Raw genomic sequence first — 23,392 nt, 5'->3', positions numbered from 1 at the left:
CCACACCTGGCTAATTTTTTTTTAAATCTTTTATAGAGACGTGGTCTCATTATGTTGCCCAGGCTAGTCGTGAACTCCGGGGCTCAACAGATCCTCCCTCTTGGCCTCCCAAAGTGCTGGGATTACAGGTGTAAGCCACTGTGACTGGGCCGATTTTCAACAAAGGCATCAACAAGATAATTCAATGGGGAAAGGAGAGTCTTTTCAACAAATAGTGCTGGAACAAATGAAGATGTACATGGGGAAAACAATGAAACTCAACCCCTTACATCACACCGTACGCAAAAATGAACTACATCAATCAAAGATCTAACATAAAAGATTGTTCTCACTCTTTTTTAGGGGGAAGGGCAGAGTTTTGCTTCTGTTGCCCGGGCTGGAGTGCAATGGCATGATCTCAGCTCACTGCAACCTCTGCCTCCTGGGTTCAAGTGATTCTCCTGCCTCAGTCTCCCAAGTAGCTGGGATTATAGATGCATGCCACCACGCCCAGCTAATTTTTGCATTTTTAGTAGAGACAGCGTTTTACCATGTTGGCCAGGCTGTTCTAGAACTTCTGACCTCAGGTGATCCACCTGCCTCGGCCTCCCCAAGTGCTGGGATTACAGGCATGGGCCACTGCACTCAGCCTCTCACTCCTTTTTTTGAGACAGAGTTTCACTCTTGTTGCCCAGGCTGGAGTGCAATGGCGCGATCTTGGTTCACCTCAACCTCCGCCTCCCAAATTCAAGCAATTCTCCTGCCGCAGCCTCCCAGGTAGCTGGGATTACAGGTGTATGCCACCACGTCCACATAATTTTTGTATTTTTAGTAGAGACAGGGTTTCTCTGTGTTGGTCAGGCTGGTCTCGAACTCCCAGCCTCAGGTGATCTGCCCACCTCGGCCTCCCAAAGTGCAGGGATTCCAGTTGTGAGCCACCACACCCAGCTGCTCTCTCTTAAATGTACTTTTCCCTCTCATCCATCACTCTTTCCCCAGTACTCCATTAAAGCAACAATGGAGAATCAGAAATTTTGCAGCTGACTTTCAACCTTATGGATTTATTTTCCCCCTGAAATTCATTGAACAAATGAGAACTGAAGAGAGGTCAAGAAATCTTCCCTGTGGGAACAAGCTGCCCAGCTTCCCAAAGAACCTCACAAAAATTCTCTATCCTTACCTTGCCCTTCCGGAGGCGTCGCACTGTATCACTGGGACTCCAATCATTGCTGTAATCCTGGAATATTAGCAAGACATGAATCCCAGGAAGTTAAGGAATCAAATTCATCAGTGTACCAACTCCTCAACTCAAACTCACAGTCTCAGTCTCTAAGGGGGAAATACTTTGCAGGAAGGGATGGATGTGAAAAAAATGAAGAAATGGGATGGTCTTGTTTTGAGTTTCTGAAGGAACTAGCGCAGGAGCGATACAGACAGGAGGAGATGGATCAAAGAGGGATGAGCCAATTGACAAAGCCAGGAGCCCTATGCCTACTGGTTCAGGACTGCAATCTCTAGTTGCAATTAGAATCACGTTTTAGGATTCTAACAATGCCTTTGGCCAACAGAAGGAGAGAGACATTGGAGACATGTTCCTTTTCTGAACTTAGGATACGGTTTCTTCCTTATGAATCAATTTGCTCTTTTATATGCCTCATGGGATTATGAGCTCCGCCAAGCTTCCAGACTGATGGTTACTGGGTTTCAAAGGACAGCCTTCAGTGGCAGCATAATGAGTAAGCAAAGTATGGTAGGACTGAGTCAGAAGATAGAGGCTGTAAGTCTACGTTTCACCCTTTCCTAGCTGTGAGACCCCAGGCAAGCCCTAATGTTTAGAAATCCAGTTTTCTTATCGATAAAAGGAGGTTAAAAAAATATCTGCTCAAAGAGTTGGGAAAATCAAGCAAGGTAACATACATCAAGATACTGTGGAAAGTGTCACACCAGCGTACACTGTTAACTCACCCTATACTCCCCTTTGGGTCTCCCCAGCTCTGGAGCATAGCTTTTGGCAGGTGTGTCTGACAAAGCTGAAAAAAAACAGGTAGCTGGTTCAGAAGGGCACCATGAATCCTGCTTGTCACTACTTCTCTCTACTGCTTCTGCCTCACATTTTTTTGACTTGTGGGCTCCCAACATTAACTTTTTGGCCAAAAGTAGATCTCCATTCTTCCCCAAGGACAGCATCCCTAGAAGTCACCTTTGCCCCTGTAGCCAGAATGATTTCTACCTCCTTGGTCAGTATCAGAAAATTCCTCTAATAATGACAGTAGATGCAGAAGAAAGTCCATCTTGTCATCCAATTACTGCCTGTCCCCATACCTCCCCAGACTGTACCAGATCAGTAACATCTCCCACAGCGATTAAAAGAGGGTTCAATGCCTACCATCAGAAAGGGACTGGAAACTTCCCGGTCTAGTTCTACCTAAAGGTAAAGAACACAAGAGGGAAAAGGTAAACAGTTTAAGTCAGGGCCATCCAGGCTTGGTTAAAGACACAATGTGTATAGAACTCTATAATGCAATATAGAAACTTAAGGCTTAAAGTTTTATTCAGCTGTAGAAATCTGAAGTGCCATTAAAAAATGGAGCAGGGAGAAATTTTTTTTAATTACAGTAAAATATACATAACAAAATGTACCATTTTAACCATTTTTAAGTGTGTAAGTCAGTGGCATTAAGTATATTCACACTTGTACAATCATCACCACTATCCAACTCCGGAGCTTTTTCATCATCCCAAACTGAGACTCTCTGCCCTTTAAACAACTCTCCATTCCCTCTGCCCAGCCCTTGGTAACCACCATTCTACTTTCTGTCTCTATGAATCTATTCTAGGTCAGACTTAAATGGAGCTATACAATACTTGTCCTTTTGTGCCTTCTTTATTTTATTTAACATCATGTCCTCAAGGATCACCCATGCTGTAGCATGTATCAGAATGTCATTCTTCTTCAATGTTGAGTAATACTCCACTGCATGTATATGACACATTTTTTTTATCCATTTATCCACCTGGACACTGGCTATTGTGACTAATGCTACATCCATCTTTTGGCTATTGTGACTAATGCTACTATCAACATGGAGGTACAAATATCTATTCACGGCCGGGCGTGGTGGCTCAAGCCTGTAATCCCAGCACTTTGGGAGGCCGAGGCGGGTGGATCACGAGGTCAAGAGATCGAGACCATCCTGGTCAACATGGTGAAACCCCGTCTCTACTAAAACTACAAAAAATTAGCTGGGCATGGTGGCGCGTGCCTGTAATCCCAGGTACTCAGGAGGCTGAGGCAGGAGAATTGCCTGAACCCAGGAGGCAGAGGTTGCGGTGAGCCGAGATCGCGCCATTGCACTCCAGCCTGGGTAACAAGGGCGAAACTCTGTCTCAAAAAAAACACAAATATCTATTCAAGTCACTGCTTTCCATTCTTTTTGATATATACCTAGAGGTAAAATTGCTAGATCATATGTTAATTCTTTTTTTTTTTTTTTTTTGAGATGGAGTCTTGCTCTGTCACCCAGGCTGGAGTGCAGTGGAGCAATCTTGGCTCACTAAAACCTCTACCTCCCAGGTTCAAGCAATCCGCCTCTCTCAGCCTCCCGAGCAACTGGGATTATAGACGACCCCCACCATGTCCGGCTAATTTTTGTATTTTTAGTAGAGATGGGGTTTCACCATGTTGGGCAGGCAGGTCTAGAACTCCTGACCTCAGGTGGTCCACCTGCCTCAGCCTCTCCAAGTGCTGGGATTACAGGTGTGAGACACCATGCCTGCCTGGTCATATGTTAAATCTATGTTTAATTATTATTATTTTTTAACTGCCATACTGTCTTTCACAGTGGCTGCACCATTTTGCATTCCCACCAATGAGGTTTTCCAACAGCAATGCACAAGGGGTAGGGAGGAATTTTGATCCAGGCAAATTTCTTCAGTACCGGTCACAGGGTTAATGTAAATTTTATTCATCGTGTTCTAGAAAACTAGTCCAACCCCTATGAATTTCTCTCATTTTTTCCGCTCCTAATACCCAGCTGCCAGCTCCAATGAGAATGCTTTATCCTAGACTGGGCGCAGTGGCTCACACCTGTAATCCCAGCACTTTGGGAGGCCGAGGCGGGTGGATTACCTGAGGTCAGGAGTTCGAGACCAGTCTGACCAACATGGTTAAAACCCGTCTCAAAAAAAAAAAAAAGAAAAAGAGAATGTTTTCTCCTTCAGTAACCTTTTTCTTACAAAGTAAATCAAAATTATGGCCTAAGATTTTTCTGAAAAAAGAGGAGGACTTCCCTATCCCTTTCAGCATCTCTCTTTACCTCTAAAAAAGCTGCTCAGGGAGTAGGTAGAAGTAGGCTTGGGTAGTTGTGCATAGGAGGAGAAGCTGTTTCGGCTCTTTAGCTGTTCACGCCCCTCATGGGTTGACCCACTATTACCAGCAGTCTCTTTGATGGACCATGAGATACCTGTGAGATAGTAAGAACTACATCAGTAATTCTCATCCACAATAAATCCTTGACATCCAACATTCAACAGAGTCTAAAAGCTTTTCACCAGAAGCCCTGGTCCCTTGGCCAACTTGGGGCAGCGAGAAAAGACAGAATCAAATAGACTAATCAGCAGAAAAATGGATCAAGGACATGAATAAATGGATCACAGAAAAGAAAATCTAAATGGCTCTTAAACATATGAAAAGATGCTCAACTTCACTCTTTTTGTTTTTCTTTTTTTCCTTTTTCCTTTTTTAGGACAGGGTCTCACTGTGTTGCCAGAGCTCTGGAGTACAGTGGCTATTCACAATCACATCTCACAATCATGCCTCATGTCAGCCTCAACTCCTGGCCTCAAGCAATCCATCGCCACTACCTTCCAGAGGCACACACCACCTGCTCCCAGCTTTGCTAAGAGTACTACAAATTAAAAATACAATGAGAAACTATTAGGCCCCTATAAGATGGGGAAGGATCCAAAAGCTTGATAATACCCTGTGTTGGCCCGGTTGTAAGGAAACTGGAACCCTCCTCCATTGCTGGTGGTAGTACAAATTGGTACAACCCCTGTGGAGGTCAATTTGGCAATATCTACCCAATACAGACAAAAACATCCTATGTGAGTAATTCCACTCTAAGAATTGCTCTTTCATTTATTCATCTATGGTCAGAATACAAAGTCATTGATAGAAATATAAACAGCAAAAGATGGAAAAAAATCTAAAATTCAATAATGGGCTGACTAAATAAATTATGGTACATCCATACAATTTAATACTATGCTACTATTTAAAAAAAAGAAAGAGAAAATGAGAATGTTCTTTATATACTAACATGGAAAGATCTCCAAGCTATATTAACACATAAAAAGAGCAAGGTACACAGCTGGGCCCTGTGGCTCATGCCTGTAATCCCAGCACCAGGCCAAGGCAGGTGAATCACAAGGTCAGGAGTTTGAGACCAGCCTGGCCAACATGGTGAAACCCCATCTCTAAAAATACAAAAAATTAGCTGGGTGGTAGCAGGCATCTGTAATCCCAGCTGTCAGGGAGGCTGAGGCAGGAGAATCACTTGAACCCAGGAGGTGGAGGTTGCAGTGAGCCGAGATCACGCCATTGCACTCCAGCCTGGGTGACAGTGCAAGGCTCCATCTCAAAACAAACAAACAAAAAGAGCAAGGTGTGAGGTATGCTACTATATTTCTATATACATTTCCAAACACAAAAAGAATTTTTAGATGAATACACAGAAACAAAGCAGCAGTGACTGTTTTTTGGAGGACAGGAACTGAAAACTGAGAAGATACATAACAATATGGAATGGAAACTTTTCACTATATACCTTTAGTTTATTTTAATCTTTAAGTCACATTATAGTATGTCCTATTTTTGTAAGCTTTTAATTAAAAATATTTCTTAAAAATCAGGTGGGGTCTGGTTGAACTCTGACCAAAAAAAAAAAATCAGATGGGGGCTGGGCACAGTGGCTCATACCTATAATCCCAGCACTTTAGGAGGCCAAGACAGGCAGACAACTTGAGGTTAGGAGTCCGAGAGCAGCCTGGCCAACATGGTGAAACCCCATCTCTACTAAAAATACAAAAATTAGCCAGGCATGGTGATGAATGCCTGTAATCCCCGCAACTCGGGAGGCTGAGGCATTAGAATCACTTAACCTGGGAGAAGGAGGCTGCAGTGAGCCAAGATCATGCCACTGCACTCCAGACTACGCAACAAAGTAAGACTCCATCTCAAGAAAAAAATCAAATGGACTCTGAAAAAGTATTAAGTGGTATCACATAACAGTCATGGGTAAGGAAGTCTGTTCTGTCAACCAGTTATGATTATTAGTCAGTAGTTCCCAAATATGACCACATATTAGAATCACCTGCAGTGCTTATTAAAAATTGAGGACCTCCGTGCCGCCACACGCTGCAGAAGACCTACTGAACAGAATCTCTGAAATAAAGCCTAGGAATATGTCATTTAAACAAGCACACCAAATGAGACTAAAATAGCCAGCCAAGCATCAACCCCTGAAGAGCAGACCTATACAATCATATGGAAACTCCTGCTGGATTTCCCAAGTATCTTCTCCTGGAGCTAAGTTTCCAGATGTATGCTCATATGAAAATAGTCTTACTTTGTCCCCTCTCGCAACTAGCACTGAAGAGACAAACAGGTAGGGAGCCTTCATTAGTGACAAGAACCCTGAACACCCATCCCCGTGTAGGGCCTCTTCTACTTACTTCCCACAGGTTCCCCAGTCCAGCTGACTCGCTCCAGGTCATCATCATCATCATCATCCACAAAGTCTCGGAGGCTGTTCACCGCCCGCTTGGACTCCTTTAACTGCAAAGGGACATAAGGCAGGGTGCTCAGGCAATCATCTCTTCCCACCTGACAACCAAGAAGGCTGAGGAACTGGGGTCTGAAGGTGGCCAACACTTTCACCCTTTGTAATCGAAAGCCTAGGATACTAGATATTTGCCAAGGAAACAAACTTGTCTTAGCCAACACTACAGTCCAGTGGTAAAAAATGTTAGGAGAAATCAAAGCCACTTTTGAATTCTCGTCATATGCCTGGCTGTGACTTTGCAGTGTAAACCTGAATGAATTTATTTACCTCTCCAAAAATAAATGGTTCCCCAATTGCAAAAGAGACACAACAAAGATAAATCTTCCAATCCAGTTCACCTTTCAAAAATAAAACATTATATTACATGAATAAAATTATATCATATGAATAAAAGACTTGGGGTTCTTAAAAAAAAAAAACCTGAAAGGAATAAATCATCTTAAAAAGTAAAGTAAGAAAGGCAGTGAGTTGAATTTTACAATCCCTCTGGCTCTTTCCTGAGCCTAATGAAGACATGGTCAAAAGCCAGGTTACCCAGAATGCAAGAGGAAGGAATTTTAGAGTGGCACTGTGAAGGGTACAACCTTTAGCAGTTGACCTACCTGTGAAAGCTCATCATCTTCATCGTCAAAGGTGAAAGCCTTGAACTTGGAGCTGTTCCAATACTCCTCCTCATCACCCTTTGTCCGATTCATCTGAAGTGAGAGGAAGGCAAACATTGTCCCTCTTTAGGCCTCTCCCTAAAGAGCTCCAAAAGCTTTAGTTTCTTGCACTACTAACGGCTCCCAAAAACCAAGGATGCAGAAAAGGATCTGGCAAAACAAATACTGAACCTGTCATATAAAACCAGATCCTTGGGTCTCCAACTGATCAAATCACACTTCAGATCTTCTAATTACCCAGATCATTCTGACAGCATCTACTCTGTCCAGGGCCCTCTCTCAGGTGTTGTAAGGTATACAAAAAAGTGCCAGAGGCCAGGCACAGTGGCTCATGCCTGTAATCTCAGCACTTTGGGAGGCCACGGTAGGCAGATCACCTGAGGTCGGGTGTTTGAGACCAGCCTGACCAACATGGAGAAACCCCATCTCTACCAAAAATACAAAATTAGCTGGGCATGGTAGTGCATGCCTGTAATCCCAGCTACTCAGGAGGCTGAGGCAGGAGAATCACTTGAACCCAGGAGGCAGAGGTTGTGGTGATCCGAGATAGTGCCATTGCACTCCAGCCTGGGCAACAAGAGCGAAACTCTTGTCTCAAAAAAAAAAAAAAAAAAAAAAGTGCCAGATGTGGTCCCACTTCTGAAGGACCCTACAACAAAGCTAGGGCATGCAGCATAAGTATATATTAAAGGCAACAGTGCAAGACAGGCAAATGCTATACGAATCCATCACAAAACTTTGCTGAATACACTGGAAGATCAATGAAAACATGCACAAAACAGACAAAAACTGCATTCACATTTTCAACAAATATCTCCTGAGCGCCATCTCTGAGGCACTGTTCTAGGCTGTGGGAATATTACAGCGAATAAAACTGACAAATATTCCACTTTCTTTTTTTTTTTTTGATTTTTTTTTTTTTGAGACGGAGTTTCGCTCTTGTTACCCAGGCTGGAGTGCAATGGCGCGATCTCAGCTCACCGCAACCTCTGCCTCCTGGGTTCAGGCAATTCTCCTGCCTCAGCCTCCTGAGTGACTGGGATTACAGGCACGCGCCACCATGCCCAGCTGATTTTTTGTATTTTTAGTAGAGACGGGGTTTCACCATGTTGACCAGGATGGTCTCGATCTCTTGACCTCGTGATCCACCCGCCTCGGCCTCCCAAAGTGCTGGGATTACAGGCGTGAGCCACCGCGCCCGGCCAAATATTCCACTTTCATGTATGCTTTTTAAATGCCTGAAAGAACAGAAAGCAAAGCAATTAAAAGAAGCAGAACTATCTCACCTAAATCTTCAAATTATGTCTATCTTATTAACAACTTGTTGGCCAAAATCTGGAATGAGGGCTTGCCCAAGAAAACAAAGATAGTCAACAGACCACAAATCCCTGTTATAACTACTATGAAATTCAATTTTGCCCTGAAAAAAACAGGTTTGCCCCAGAATTATAAACTAGACAGGGCACAGGGGCTCCCACCACTTTGAGAGGCTGAGGTGGGAGGATCGCTTGAGCCCAAATTCAAGACTAGCCTGGGCAACATAGTAAGACTGTCTCTACAAAAAAAACAAATAAATAAAAACTAGCTGGACATGGCGACATAGTCCCAGCTACTTGGGAGGCTGAGGTGGGAGGATCACCAGAGCCTGGGAGGTCAAGGCTGCTATGAGCTGAGAACACACCATTGCACTCCAGCCTGGGAGACAGAGTGAGACCCTCCCTGTCTCTAAATAAAGAACCAGAATTACAAACTAAACTATCAATGCCAACTGGATTAGAATTAAAACTACAATTTAAGCCAAGGACGAGGTATTAAAACTCCCATAGCACCAAAGATACTGTAAAGGCTAAACAGTATCAAGTTATAAAAGAACCATTTGCTTTCCTTTTGCTTTAATAGCACCTTCATCACTAAAGGCTTAGAAAAGCCTCGTCATGGTAGTCCTGTTGAGGCTTTTGATGGCCTTTAAGATATGCTACGGTTACTTCCTGACTCTGTTTTCAACTCAAGGGATACAGGGAGAGCAAAGGTATTGTGGGAATTTTCTACTATCTGCTCCCTTCCCGTGGCAGACATCACTAATTGATTTCTACTGGAACAGTGTTGCTTTTAAAATCCTTTTCTGTATTTAATTTGAGAGAGATAAGCCAAAAATGCTAGCAGACACCATGAATCATCCCACACAGGCATTGTAGTCAGGCAGCCTTGGGTTCAAATCCTGATTTCTCTTAATTCTGAGCAAATTGGATAAATGACTACTTCTAAGCCTTGGAGAAAATTATATCCTAACTCACAGGATTGCAGGGAACACCTGTAAAAGTGTCTAGCAGAAAGTAAATACTAAATGTTAATTATTTTTAGTATGGAATATCATACTGACATTTTTGCATCTTGGTTTCTCCACATGTAAAATGAGCATAACAGATGACCTACCTTAGAGAATGGTTATGAAAAGTAAACCAGTTAATTCATGTGAAGTACTCAGTGCCTGACCCAAAATTAACGCTTTTATTATTTATACGTCATCATGGTACCTTGGGAAAAGCTAAAAAAGAAATTATTTTTTAGCAATCCTAAAGATTAAAAAAAAAATACAAAAATTTTGAGTGGCCACAAATGCTGAAGATGTGTATAGAACATGTTTCTCTGGCACACATGTCAGTTCATAAATCACTCTGTCATTCATTTGACCCTCAGAACAATCTTGTAAGGTAGGCCAGGGAGATTCCATTTCCATGTGACTCATGGTGAAAGTGAGGCACAAGAGTTCCCTATCAAAGCCACCTTGTTAAGTGCTCTTATTTCAAAATTACAATCCAGGCTTTCTGGCTCCTAGACCATTTCCGGTGTCTTCCGTGGTCTTTCTACCTATTTTTCACTCTCCGGAAAACTAGAGATCATTCCTTCACTATAGTAATTATTTACAGATAGACATAGAATTTGTCTAACCAAATAATCTGCGAAAGGATTTCTGGAATCTTTTTAACCATACAATGGCACTAGACACCTGCCATCAATTTGTATTTATAGCGCCAAGGTTTACTTGGCAAGTACAGATAATGATTTAAGGGCTCTGGAGTTATAAAGTAATCAGATACCATCTTAAGAGTGACAGAAAGGTGCTTCAACATGATTTTAAATACTTCAGGGGTTTGTCCTTATCGTCTCCTGTTTACTGAGAGCCCACAAGATAGGGTGAGATATCTCAGGGGAGAACAGGAATTTTACAAAGGAAAACAGAGAATCTGCAAGAAATCCACAACACGCTCCCTGCCTCAGAAAACTCCAAAAACCAGCTAGTGAGAAGTCAGACTTGGTTTCAATTATCTTCCGAGCCAGGAAGATACAGGTGAGGCTTGTTAACTGAGACCAGGGAACATGAATTAAGGTAGGATGACTCTATGAGTGAAAGTCCAGGAAGCCATGGATCTACCGCAGTCGTCAGAGCCCAGCGGATCCCTGACAGTAAATGCTCGTTATGAACCAAAAGTCGGCTTCCAAATCAATCGTTGGGGCTCACTCGCAGCCCCAATCCCAAGCGTACTCCAGTGCCCAAGGGTCGCCCAGACTGAAAGAAGAGAATAAGGCCTGGGGTGGTAGGGTGTAGGGATGCCTCCTAGAAGAGGGGGGAAGATCAAGATGCGGAGAGGCTGGACTCAGCCAGACACGCGACCCAAGGCGCTTGGGACACCCTCACCTCTTCTGCACCGAGCCCTCCCTCTCAGGACAGCGCCAGCCTCCGCCGCCGCTGGACCAGCCTTGCTATTGAGGCTGTGCAGCTAGAGAAGGGGCGGAAGGGAATAATCGCAGGGCGGAAGGGAATAATCGCAGGGCGGAAAGGAAACGCGAATAAAGAGGCCGCAGGGCATACTGGAAGTTGTAGTTTCTCCTGCTTCTGTTGTCAGGCGCTGTCCCGATGAACCACAAGGCTTTTTGACTACAGCCCCCAGAAAACCCACGCATCCTTCTTGGTCATTTCCTCTTCTTTCAGCGCGACCTTCCGCGGTTATCCAGCGGATCACGTAAAAAAGACTACAATTCCCATGAGGCTCAGCAGGGCAGATTCAGGGCACAGGGAAACAATGAGACGTGTTCTTTGTTTTTCTATGAGTGAGGAATGGTCGTATGAGGAGTTAGGTTTCGGGCCCCTTTTTAGGGAGAACCTGAGGCAGTCTAAAGGAACTCTAAATCAGGTGGAACTCATTGTGCAGCAAGTTGGGACGGAAGTAGCCGGTGGGAGTGGGGAGGAGCCGGAAGTTAAGGAGGGGAGGGGGTGGAGGGAAAAGCAAGCCAGGAGGTGCTTGCGGCCGCTTCTAGTAGTTTCCAGGCGCTGCCGGGCGGCTGGCACTAAGCGGTCCTGAGGTTGTGGCTGCGGCTGCTCCGGAGCTGGTGGCGCCGCTATAGGAGAGTCGATGGCCAAGTGGGGTGAGGGAGACCCACGCTGGATCGTGGAGGAGCGGGCGGACGCCACCAACGTCAACAACTGGCACTGGTGAGGGCTAGCAAAGCAGGCCGGCCCTGGGAGCACTGCGGTCGGGCCAGCGTTTCAGGGTTCCTGGAATCTCGGCCCGGACAGAGCTGGCTGGGGCTGAGGTATCCCTGCCCGGATGTGGGGGTGGGTCTTTGCTGTGGCAGGGGTCCGTAGCCGCAGGCCTCTCCACTCCCCGGCCAGCTTCTCAGTGCTTGAGGGGAGGGAAGTGGACGTAGAGGGCTGCGCCCCAGAGGAGGGGTGTCAGAGTGACTGAGAGATAACGCCCTGGTTACTGCATCCAGCCGGAGCAGGGAGGTGCTTACTACACGTGGCCAGAGGAGTCACTGAGACTGGAACCTCCTGCGATTGTGTTGGGAGATTGCCGTGAAAGACCTGAGGCCGGGGGTCTGTAATTCCTATTTTGCGGCCTGCAGTGAACTTAAAAGTGATTCATAGGAGACCGCTGCCGCAGTCCCGCGGGAGATTTAGAACGTGTTGTGCAGGTGCTCAGAGCGCAGTGATACCTGCGGCCTCTTACCCGGAACTATCAGGTTGGGTGTGTTGGAACTCCAGGTTGCCGAGCAGCCACAGTTTTATAACCTAACTGTTCTTAAAATACTGCCCTGCTTCATGAAATCTTCCCAAAGTAATGTTTCTTTATGTCTGATTTCCACTGAAACTTGTTCATAATGTTTTTATTGTATTGTTACTTTGTTGCGGCTTTTTTGCTGTTATTTTCTCTAATAGTTGATAAGTAGGAAGGCAGATAGTGATGTTTCTTTTCCATATCTCACTTTGTGTCCTCCCTTCTTAACATGCAGAGTACTTGACCTAATTTTTGTGTTGTGTTTGTTTTGAAGCCCTGGACTTAACGTTTTTGTGACCATCTAGGGGGCAGTGAGTGTGTAGGAAGTTTATAATACAAGTTCGAATCTGATAGGTCAGAACACTGTGCCAATGAGGTCAAGGTTATCGGTTTAATCCATTCTGGGCCTTTTAGCTAAGTACTATCTTCTGTGGTCCTGTCTGTGTTCCTGATCTCAGCAGTCAGTGCAGTTTTCCACTTGGTCAAATGGGGGCGCCATGTTAAAAGTGTCACATTCCCCAGCACTATCATGCTGAGAAAGGAGAGCATAATTTTCCACTGAGTTTATACCATTCTCTACAGCAGTTGTCTTTGTTGACAACGTGCAACCCCTTATCTTCCTGAAATAGGGTGACATGTTTGTGGATATACTGGAGTGGGACTGGGAGTTTTTGTGTTCTTTTCAAACTATTGCTCAGGCCTCCTTTAACCTCGTATTCTCTAGGAGAGAGAAGCATATCCTCCATTTGACTACTGGTTCACAGCTTTGTTTCTGCTTTGCAGGACGGAGAGAGATGCTTCAAATTGGTCCACGGAAAAGCTGAAAACGCTGTTCCTGGCAGTGCAGGTTCAAAATGAGGAAGGCAAGTGTGAGGTGATAGAAGTGAGCAAGCTTGATGGAGAGGCATCCATTAACAATCGCAAAGGCAAACTTATCTTCTTTTATGAATGGAGCATCAAACTAAACTGGACAGGTAAGTCTAAGCTGGGCTGTCAGAGAGATTAACTGTGTTTTGTTTAACCTGCTAAGTAGCGGGAGAGAACAGTTTTGAGGAGTTACAAACATTGAAGGGAGAAGGCAGATGTTGCTGCTTTGGAGTCCTGTGTAAAGCAGTGTTGGGTACTGAAATTTCTCTGCCATTGTGGGATACTAAATGGATTTTTTAACAGTCCTGACTGTTGGAGCCTGAATGTAGAAAGGCACAAAAGCTGAAGGAGTTTGAGATAGCTACTGTCTTGTGTGTGGGGCAGAGCAGGAAATCTATGCTTTCATAAACATTTCCAAAGTGAATAGTACTATCATAAAGAAGGGTGAAAGTAGATCTATCTGTTCATGATTTTCGTTGATTTGTTTTTAACGTACACTTGAAGCAGAGTAGTATGGAAGGAATCTTTGGTGTCATCTTGCTCAGACTCCCCTGCTTTTTTTTTTTGTCGGGGGGAGACAGAGTTTTGCTCTTGTCACCCAAGCTGGAGGGTAGCGGTGCAATCTGGGCTCACTGCTGCAACCTCTGCCCCCTGGGTTCAAGCAATTCTTCTGCCTCAGCCTCCTGAGTAGCTGGGATTACAGGCACCTGCCACCACACCTAGCTAATTTTGTATTTTTAGTAGAGATAGGGTTTCATCATGTTGGCCAGGAGTGTCTTACACTCCTGACCTCAGGTGATCCACCCGCTTCAGCCTCACAAAGTCCTGGGATTACAAGCATGAGCCACCGCACCCTGACCCCTTTTTGTAGCTTGAGAAACTAAGGTCTAGAGAAGTGAAGGTAAATGTTGATTAATTTTGAAATACAGTCAGTTCTACTATAGCTCAATGTAAGTGTCCCTGGAAATCACCGTGCTATGCAGAATTGCTCAACCAAATCCACAGGGCTTACAGGGAAGATGGCAATAGGGACACAACACCCCAAAATTTAATCAGTGACACTTTTTTTTAAATATGGGGACTAAGAATTGGGAGCATAGTTTTGCGCACATTGAATGGTAAGAAATAGATAAGTACTACAATAAATATGGTGCTTTACCATGAAAAAGACCTGAAGTTTATTTGTGAAAGTGGGCATCAAGGCCAGGCATGGGGGCTCACGCCTGTAATCCCAGCACTTTGGGAGGCCAAGGCAGGTTGATCACAAGGTCAAGAAGTCAAGACAAGCCTGGCCTCTACTGAAAAATACAAAAATTAGCTGGGTGTGGTGGCACGCACCTGTAATCCCACCTACTTGGAGGCTGAGGCAGAAGAATTGCTTGAATCTGGGAGGCAGAGGTTATAATGAGCCAAGATCGTGCCATTACACTCCAGCCTGAGTGACAGCAAGACTTCGTTTCGGGAAGGGAAAAAAAAAAAAAAAGTCGGCATCAGGAGGGTTGCAGCTTGAAAGGGCTACTGTGGAATGGTAGGAGAGTTATTTACAATCAGAAGGAACATTACACTAGATAAGGATGGTTATGGCTCACAACACACAATGTAAACCAAAGTTGTTGGCAGAGACGTGTTTGAGATGTGTGTGTTTTATGTGTCCTATGTAGCTGGGTCAGATTTCCCGTATTCACCTAGTGTTTCTTATGGATGGAGTCATGTATAGGCAAACGTGAACTTCTCTTTATAATCAAATTGTTCCCTAATAATTCAGTTGCATTGAAATAAATTGATATTACCTGGTTGATCCTGCCAGTAGCATTAAAAAAAAAGAAAAAAGAAAAATAAAAAATAAATTGATATTTTCAAAACAAGTATTCTAGCAGAACTACTGGCTTTTGACCCAAGTTCTCATGGTGTAACTCATGCTAGTACCGAATCTGTAGCTCTTTGTCTCACATTGTAATAACATAGTTGGTTTCCAGTAACCTGGTGAGGAAAGACATTTCTTTTGGGGGATGGGGAGTGTTGATTACATCTGGCGTGTGGCATTCTCAGAATAAAGAGGATCAGTTCAGCCATCCAAAAGCAGCAGAAGTGAGGTAGCATTGGACCCTGGAGCAGAGACCTTTCCTGCATAGGAGTGGACTAATGACATTGCATTGCTTTTGACAGGTACTTCTAAGTCAGGAGTACAGTACAAAGGACATGTGGAGATCCCCAATTTGTCTGATGAAAACAACGTGGATGAAGTGGAGGTTTGTGCTTCCTAACTCCTAATCTGTGTCCTCTGTATCCTTTTATTCTCACATGAGAAAAGTGACCTGTCATTCAGGATTTATAGCCCAGGCTTGGTCCAAGCATTCAGAACCCTAGTCTGCATATAATTTTCTAGGCGTATGGTGCCATTGGAAACTTCCAGAGCAGTTTGCACTTTAATTTCTTCACTTTAGCTAGTGACATGGGTTATAACTAACGTTAGCCACTTGGCAAAGAGGACTCAAGAAGGAACACTAATGCGGATTGTATGAATACTGCCTTCCTCATGCATTTCCTTTGGAAATGTCAGCAGTTACCTGATCAACCCCCACATTCCATAATGAGGGTGCCCCTCAAGTTATTTACCACCTACTTCTCATCTTTCACTCAGATTAGTGTGAGCCTTGCCAAAGATGAGCCTGACACAAATCTCGTGGCCTTAATGAAGGAAGAAGGGGTGAAACTTCTAAGAGAAGCAATGGGAATTTACATCAGCACTCTCAAAACAGGTATCCCTCGAGTAGTTCTGTATGCCTTGAGGAGGTAGTTTCCACCTGTTAGACTCTGGTTAAGGGCCTGGACAGTCCTTTCTTTGACAAATGGATAAAGATTTGGGGGGAGGGGGCTTATTTCATCTTAAAGTCAGTCCATAAGCTCTGAGTAAGGGAAAGATCTGGAGCTGTGTTGTGTAATATTTACGGTTGAGCATTTGAGATATGGCAAGACCAAACAGACGTGCTGTGAGGGCCAGGCATGGTGGCTCACGCTTGTAATCGCAGCACTGTTGGAGGCTGAGGTGGGCTGATTGCCTGAGCGCAGGAATTCAAGACCAGCCTGGGCAACATGGCAAAACCCCGTCTCTACAAAAAATACAAAAATTAGCCGGATGCAGTGGTGTGCGCTTGAAATCCCAGCTACTCAGAAGGCTGAGGTGGGAGAGTGGCTTGAGCCCAGGAGGTGGGGAGGTTGCATTGAGCTGAGATCATGCCACTACACTTCAGCCTGAGTGACCAAAAATCACGAGAGATGTGCTGTGAGTATGAAGTACACTATGGGCCAGGCACAGTGGCTCACGCCTGTAATCCCAGCACTTTGGAAGGCTGAGGCAGGCGGATCACCTAAGTTTGGAGTTTGGGACCAGCCTGACCAACATGGGGAAACCAGGTGTGGTGACACATACCTGTAATCCCAGCTACTCAGGAGGCTGAGGCAGGAGAATCGCATGAACCCAGGAGGCAGAGGTTGCAGTGAGCCGAGATTGCACCATTGCACTCCCGCCTGGGCAACAAGAGCAAAACTCTGTCTCAAAAAAAAAAAAAAAAAAATACACTATGGATTTCAAAGACTTGGTACAAAGAAATTACCTTGGTACAACATAAATTATCCTAATTTTTTTTTAATATTGAAGACAAATGATAATATGATATATTAGGTTAAATATCCTATTAAAGTTAATTTCACTTGTTTCATTTAACTTTTTAATGATGTGTCTACTAGAATATTTAAAATTATATTTGAGGCTCACATTATATTTCTAATAGCACTAATCTAAAGACTTGGCATTTCTGGACTCATTACTTGAATACAGTCTGGACTGTCTTTGCTATGCATTCTCCAGGGATATTTAGATGGTTAGAATAGAAGTCAGCTCAGGTTTCCCCTGGGATTTCATTTCTGCTAGTATGTTCTGATCTTGGTGTTGGAGTATGTATAATATCCATCAAAGGAAACCAGCACAGAAGGTGATAGACGCCTTTTTGGGGAGGACCGGTACTCCAGTGCCATAACTAGTTGTGGCTTTTCTACGGAGGTAAGGCAGAGTGGAGGAAAGGCACTAACCATGCGGGTAGATTACCCATTCTTGAAGTCATTGAAGTGCCATCGCATTCACTGGCCTCTTTCCATAGTAGACCTTACATGCACTTAATATGCTGTAATGCTTCTAGTTGAGTCAGGAGGATAAGTTTTAATGGAAATCTCAGTGAACACACTATGTTCTATATCATATACCCAGATACCAGTCTGGCGTAGACCAAAGGTAAAGAAGTAAAAATACCCTCTTCCTTTTCTGGTCATAACCTCATTCTGTGATAGGATGGCTGTGTTTGTCAATCTGAAATGAAATCTCAGCTACTAAGAAATAACTTCCATGAGCTGGGATTTTATCTTTTCAGAGTTTACCCAGGGCATGATCTTACCTACAATGAATGGAGAGTCAGTAGACCCACTGGGGCAGCCAGCACTGAAAACTGAGGAGCGCAAGGTAAATGGTTTTCCCTGGGATGGGAGACTGTCTGCAAAGGAACTTGAGAGATTGCTTCCTTTTTCATTCCACATACCAGCTCTGTGTCCCTAACGTCTAAGCCAGAGCAGCCTATGATCTGCTAATGGTGCTTCTTTAAAGAGTGCCTGCAATATGTATTCATTTACCCATCTTTAACCTGGTTTTAATTCATTATTGCAGACCCCTAGAGCAAGTAGAAGCTCTCAGACAAAAGTCAGACTCTTGATTGCATTTAGCACCACATTAGGAGGTTATGAACAAAGGAAGGTCTTCACCTATATAAGTCTTCAGTATTATTTCTGATTGGTGTGTTGATGTTTTATACCTTGATATTAGAGGTCCCATCAAGAAATGAAGTTACATCCCTGTCTTCACCCAATCTCCCCCATTTGCAGGATGAGCAAGTACTTTATCTAGAGATGGAACTTTGTGGTTCAGGCTCAGCACTTGGTTTAGAGTCCTGCTGCTCTTTTGTCAGCATAGTGAAGTAGATACTCTGGAAGAGGGGAGAAAACTGCTTCCAGCTATTTAAGCATAGAAACTGTTTGAGGCTGGGCGTGGTGGCTCACGCCTGTAATCCCAGCACTTTGGGAGGCCGAGGCGGGTGGATCACAAGGTCAAGAGATCGAGACCATCCTGGTCAACATGGTGAAACGCTGTCTCTACTAAAAATACAAAAAATCAGCTGGGCATGGTGGTGCGTGCCTGTAATCCCAGCTACTCAGGAGGCTGAGGCAGGAGAATTGCCTGAACTCAGGAGGCGGAGGTTGCGGTGAGCCGAGACCGCGCCATTGCACTCCAGCCTGGGTAACGAGAGCGAAACTCGTCTCAAAGAAAGAAAGAAAGAAAAAAAGAAAAAGAAACTGTTTGAGAATTACCCTGATCTCTTCAAAAATATCTCAATGATTTGATTTGTTCTTTGGCTGTCAGGGTCTTCCTTGTAGAGTGGTTATTTTTACTGGGAATTGAGGATGTTTCCAGAAACATTTCCCTCATGACTGAAACACCTACACACTCAAATTCCCTTTAACCCCTTGGAATAATTAGCCTTGGAGGGGAAAATTTTTGTAAGAATGAATGATATGACTGTCCCTGAAGCCACATTAACTGAGGTTGTATCATTAGTCTGTACTGATCATTTTCACTATGACTTTCACAGGCTAAGCCTGCTCCTTCAAAAACCCAGGCCAGACCTGTTGGAGTCAAAATCCCCACTTGTAAGATCACTCTTCGGGAAACCTTCCTGACGTCACCAGAGGAGCTCTATAGAGTGTTTACCACCCAAGAGGTAAGTAAGTCTTATGCTTCAGGCCTCATGCCATCTGCCCTTCTAGATGACTTGAGGGAGGGGCATATCCCCTCAGCACTGTGCAGAAGAGGTACTCACAACTGGAGCCATGAGGCCTTCATCAAAGTGGATTTTCCCTCCCTCTCTAATTTTTTTTTTTTTTTTGAGATGGAGTCTCACTCTGTCACCTGCCTAGGCTGGAGTGCAGGGGCATGATCCTGGCTCACTGCATCCTCTGCTTCCTGGGTTCAAGTGATTCTCCTGCCTCAGCCTCCTGAACAGCTGGTACTATGGGCACCTGCCACCACGTCCAGCTAATTTTTTTAATTTTTTAGTACAGATGAGGTTTCACCATGTTGGCCAGGCTGGTCTCAAACTCCTGACCTCAAGTGATCTGCCTGCCTCAGCCTCCCAAAGTGCTGGGATTACAGGCGCGAGCCACTGTACCCGGCCATATTTATTTATTTTAAAAACAAAAGACCTGGTCTTGCTATGTTACCCAGGCTAGCCTTGAACTCCTGGGCTCAAGCGATCCTCCTTCCTCAGCCTCCTGAATAGCTGGGACTACAGGTGCACACTACCATGCCCGTTCTAGTTTTGAGTCATATAAGTAGGGACCACTGAGTGAATCTTACTAGAAAAGCGAATGCCCATTCTTGATGACGCTGTAGTACAGAATTCCTGGCTTCTTGCTGTTGCACAGCTGACTTGTGCCATTCTGCTGCTGCAGTGTGGAGTTCAGAAACATGACTGTATTCAGCTTTATTATCTGGTAGCAAAGGCGGGTGGGATATGTGCAATTTCCCACATACTCTGGGACAAAATTTCAAGATCTTGTTTTTTAAATAAAAATGTAAATACAGCCATAAATTAAGAGGTACCATGTAGTATATGGGTGTTAATATGTCTGTGTGCCTGCACCCAGATACTCTCATGATAGTTCTGTCCCCCTTAGAAAAGCAAGAACTGGAGAAGCAATGAAATGGACTGGGTTTTCTAGAAATTTGAAAAGAAGTATATAAACAGTATTATACTGTACTTTAGAAAGTTATCTTAAAAGGCACGGCGCGGTGGCTCAAGCCTGTAATCCCAGCACTTTGGGAGGCCGAGGTGGGTGGATCACGAGGTCAAGAGATCGAGACCATCCTGGTCAACATGGTGAAACCCCGTCTCTACTAAAAATACAAAAAATTAGCTGGGCATGGTGGTGCGTGCCTGTAATCCCAGCTACTCAGGAAGCTGAGGCAGGAGAATTGCCTGAACCCAGGAGGCGGAGGTTGCGGTGAGCTGAGATCGCGCCATTGCACTCCAGCCTGGGTAACATGAGTGAAACTCCGTCTCAAAAAAAAAAAAAGAAAGAAAGTTATCTTAGTTGACTCCAGGGATGTGTTATGACCTGGCTATGCTGAAGATTGCATCCGATGGCTAACTTGGTTCTGTTCCTGTGTGCCTGCTGCCTTGAAGGACTTAGGAGCACAACTGTAGTCTTCATTTGAATTGAATTTAGCTAACATAGGCTGCAGTTGAATCTGTGCTTCCAACCTAGCTAAAGTTTTCAGTTTTACAATACTTTTGTATGGGAGGATTACTGACATGTTTAACCTTGTATTCTTTTGTACCATGTATTTGTATTGCCTACTTTAAAAAAATAGTAGACTTTTTAAAGGTTAAAGTGGCACTGTTGGGTAATCTAACATAGCAAAATTATACTGATTCAATATATATGGAGTAGGCCAGGCACAGTGGCTCCCACCTCTAATCCCAGAACTTAGGGAGGCTGAAGCAGTTGAATTACTTGGGCCCAGGAGTTTGTGACCAGCCTGGCCAACATAGTGAAGCCCTGTCTCTACAAAAAAAAATACAAAAATTAACCGGCTGTGCTGGTGTACGCCTGTAGTTCCCAGCTCCTCGGGAGCCTGAGGTGGGAGAATGCCTAAGCCAAGTAGTTGGGGCTACAGTGAGCCATGGCCATGCCACTGCACTTCAGCCTGGGCAACAGAGCGAGACCCATCTCAAAAAAATTTAAGATATATGGAATAGATTTACTTTGGGACACCTTCTCAGAAATGATAATTGAAGTCTCAGACATTTACTTAAGAATTTTCTTTCATAAACTCATTCTCATATCTACTATTTCAAATAAATAAAAGTAAAGTAGGCCGGGCACAGTGGCTCACACCTGTAATCCCAGCACTTTGGGAGGCCAGGGCGGGGGATCATGAGGTCAGGAGTTTGAGACCAGCCTGGCCAACATAGTGAAACCCTGTCTCTACTAAAAATACAAAAAATTAGCTGGGTGTGGTGGTGGGTACCTGTAATCCCAGCTACTTAGGAGGTTGAGGCAGTAGAATTGCTTGAACCCAGGAGGCGGAGGTTGCAGTGAGCTGAGATCATGCCATTGCACTGCAGTCCAGGCAACACTGTGAGACTTCGTCTCAAAAAAAAAAAAAAAGAAAAGTAAATGGGTACAAAGGAATGGCATCATTTAATCAGAAAGAATTCCTGAAGTCAAGTCCTGATTGGTAGAAAAACAGAATAGAGGGAAAGAGTTGAGGCATGCACCCTTCAGCTGACATTTGTCCCTGGGTCCCACTGAAAGGCATGTATCTTCCGCCCTTTTTTTTTTTTTTTTTTCTGCAGCTGGTGCAGGCCTTTACCCATGCTCCTGCAACATTAGAAGCAGACAGAGGTGGAAAGTTTCACATGGTAGATGGCAACGTCTCTGGGGAATTTACTGATCTGGTGAGTACCTGTTGGCCCTAGACTCGGATCTTAGCCTCTCTGTCTGGTCAAATGAGTGACATTTCTCTTTTTCTCAACTCAATAGGTAAAATTTAAGGCGTTAATCTCTTTGGTTAATAAAACATTTTGTTTTTAATTGCACAGATGGTAGACTCCGTACAAAGGGCAGATGACTGATGCTCGCTAGGATTGGGCACATTGTAGTATATGATATAGACAGAGCTGTTTGATTATTTTAGGTCCCTGAGAAACATATTGTGATGAAGTGGAGGTTTAAATCTTGGCCAGAGGGTAAGTAAACATATTTATTGCCAATTGCCATTACCCCCAGAACTTTCTCTCTGCTGTAGTCTCTTTTTTTTTTTTTTTTTTTTTTGGAAACAGGGTTTCACTGTCACCCAGGCTAGAGTACAGTGGCAAAATCACAGCTGACTGCAGCCTTAACCTCCCAGACACAATCTTCCTGCTTCAGCTTCCCAAGTAGCTGAGAGACTACGCGTGCCACCACACCCAGCTTTTTAACTTTTTTTGTAGAGATGGGGTCCCACTATGTTGCCCAGGTTGGTCTTGAACTCCTGGGCTCAAGTGATTCTCCCACCTCAGTCTCCTAAAGTGCTGGGATTACAGGTTGCCCAAGTAGCTGGGATTACAGGCGCCTGCCACCATGCCCAGCTAATTTTAGTAGAAACAGGGTTTCACCATGTTGGCCAGGCTGATCTCAAACTCCTGGCCTCTGGTGATCCGCCCACCTGAGCCTCCCAAAGTGCTGGGATTACAGGCATGAGCTACCAGGCATGAGCTACCAGGTTGCCCTAGTCTTAAACCCACCCAGATGGAAACCCTACATCTGAAACCTCCATCTCTTCTGCCTTTCCCCAGGGCACTTTGCCACCATCACCTTGACATTCATCGACAAGAATGGAGAGACTGAGCTGTGCATGGAAGGTCGAGGCATCCCTGCTCCTGAGGAAGAGCGGACGCGGCAGGGCTGGCAGCGGTACTACTTTGAGGGCATAAAACAGACCTTTGGCTATGGCGCACGCTTATTTTAGGGCCAGCGGCAGGGGACTCTAGCCTGCCGGACACTTCAGTCCAGCCCTCTCCTGACTGGGGCTTGCGACTCACAGGATTGCATCGTCCTAGCCGCTAACTTGGGGCCGGGACCCCTCCCCTCCACATATACCTTGGGTTTGTGCATGTTTTCTGCTGGGTGGGTTCAGAGGGTAATTTCTCTTTTATGTGTACATATGCTAAATAAACGTAATTTAAAAAACATGCATGTCTGGAACCTGTGTTGATTGGGTGGCTGGTATTAAGAGCTCCCTTGAAGGTTTTGAATTCAAAAAAGAAGGACCAGGTGGACAGCCTTGTCTCTATTCTGGGTTAAGTGTGGGTAATTAAGAGGCACAGAGCCTGCC

The 23,392-nt window shown here is 44.5% G+C and overlaps 2 protein-coding genes across 7 annotated transcripts in view; one reads left to right on the top strand and one right to left on the bottom strand.

Moving 5' to 3' along the window:
• The window catches only part of VIPAS39 (VPS33B interacting protein, apical-basolateral polarity regulator, spe-39 homolog), a 32,074-nt gene extending 20,726 nt beyond the window's left edge, over positions 1-11,348 (bottom strand). Inside the window, exons 1-7 of one of the 6 annotated variants that reach the window (XM_032287740.1) lie at positions 11,184-11,348; positions 7,427-7,519; positions 6,715-6,817; positions 4,296-4,442; positions 2,366-2,404; positions 1,945-2,009; positions 1,160-1,216 (exon numbers count right to left, since the gene is read on the bottom strand). In XM_032287740.1, coding sequence (XP_032143631.1) covers positions 1,160-1,216; positions 1,945-2,009; positions 2,366-2,404; positions 4,296-4,442; positions 6,715-6,817; positions 7,427-7,519 — 504 coding nt within the window. In that variant the 5' untranslated portion in view covers positions 11,184-11,348. Of the gene's footprint in view, positions 1-1,159; positions 1,217-1,944; positions 2,010-2,365; positions 2,405-4,295; positions 4,443-6,714; positions 6,818-7,426; positions 7,520-10,813; positions 11,103-11,183 lie in introns of those variants that run through there. The other 5 variants (XM_032287739.1, XM_032287741.1, XM_032287744.1 and 2 more) reach the window with 5 other exon arrangements.
• A 389-nt stretch (positions 11,349-11,737) lies between these two features.
• On the top strand, positions 11,738-23,249 carry AHSA1 (activator of HSP90 ATPase activity 1). The gene is made up of 9 exons (XM_032287738.1): positions 11,738-11,978; positions 13,327-13,517; positions 15,577-15,659; positions 16,052-16,169; positions 17,835-17,923; positions 19,104-19,232; positions 21,873-21,974; positions 22,214-22,265; positions 22,854-23,249. Exons 1-9 carry the CDS (start codon positions 11,899-11,901, stop codon positions 23,024-23,026), a joined length of 1,017 nt encoding a protein of 338 aa, XP_032143629.1. The 5' UTR covers positions 11,738-11,898; the 3' UTR covers positions 23,027-23,249.
• Positions 23,250-23,392: the final 143 nt, after the last annotated feature.

The sequence above is a fragment of the Sapajus apella genome, unplaced genomic scaffold (genome assembly GCF_009761245.1).
Source record: "Sapajus apella isolate SASKATOON/1434 unplaced genomic scaffold, GSC_monkey_1.0 scaffold20, whole genome shotgun sequence".
Classification (NCBI taxonomy): domain Eukaryota; kingdom Metazoa; phylum Chordata; class Mammalia; order Primates; family Cebidae; genus Sapajus; species Sapajus apella.
This window is presented reverse-complemented; position numbering and strand designations above follow the sequence as displayed.

What these genes read in the sequence shown, in the direction of transcription:
- AHSA1 (XM_032287738.1), top strand. Translation starts at nt 11,899, where the DNA reads ATGGCCAAGTGGGGTGAGGGAGACCCACGCTGGATCGTGGAGGAGCGG. An exon ending in GAGTGTTTACCACCCAAGAG is followed by an intron (nt 19,233 to 21,872) that starts GTAAGTAAGTCT and finishes TTTTTTCTGCAG; the next exon opens with CTGGTGCAGGCCTTTACCCA. An exon ending in CTGGGGAATTTACTGATCTG is followed by an intron (nt 21,975 to 22,213) that starts GTGAGTACCTGT and finishes TGATTATTTTAG; the next exon opens with GTCCCTGAGAAACATATTGT.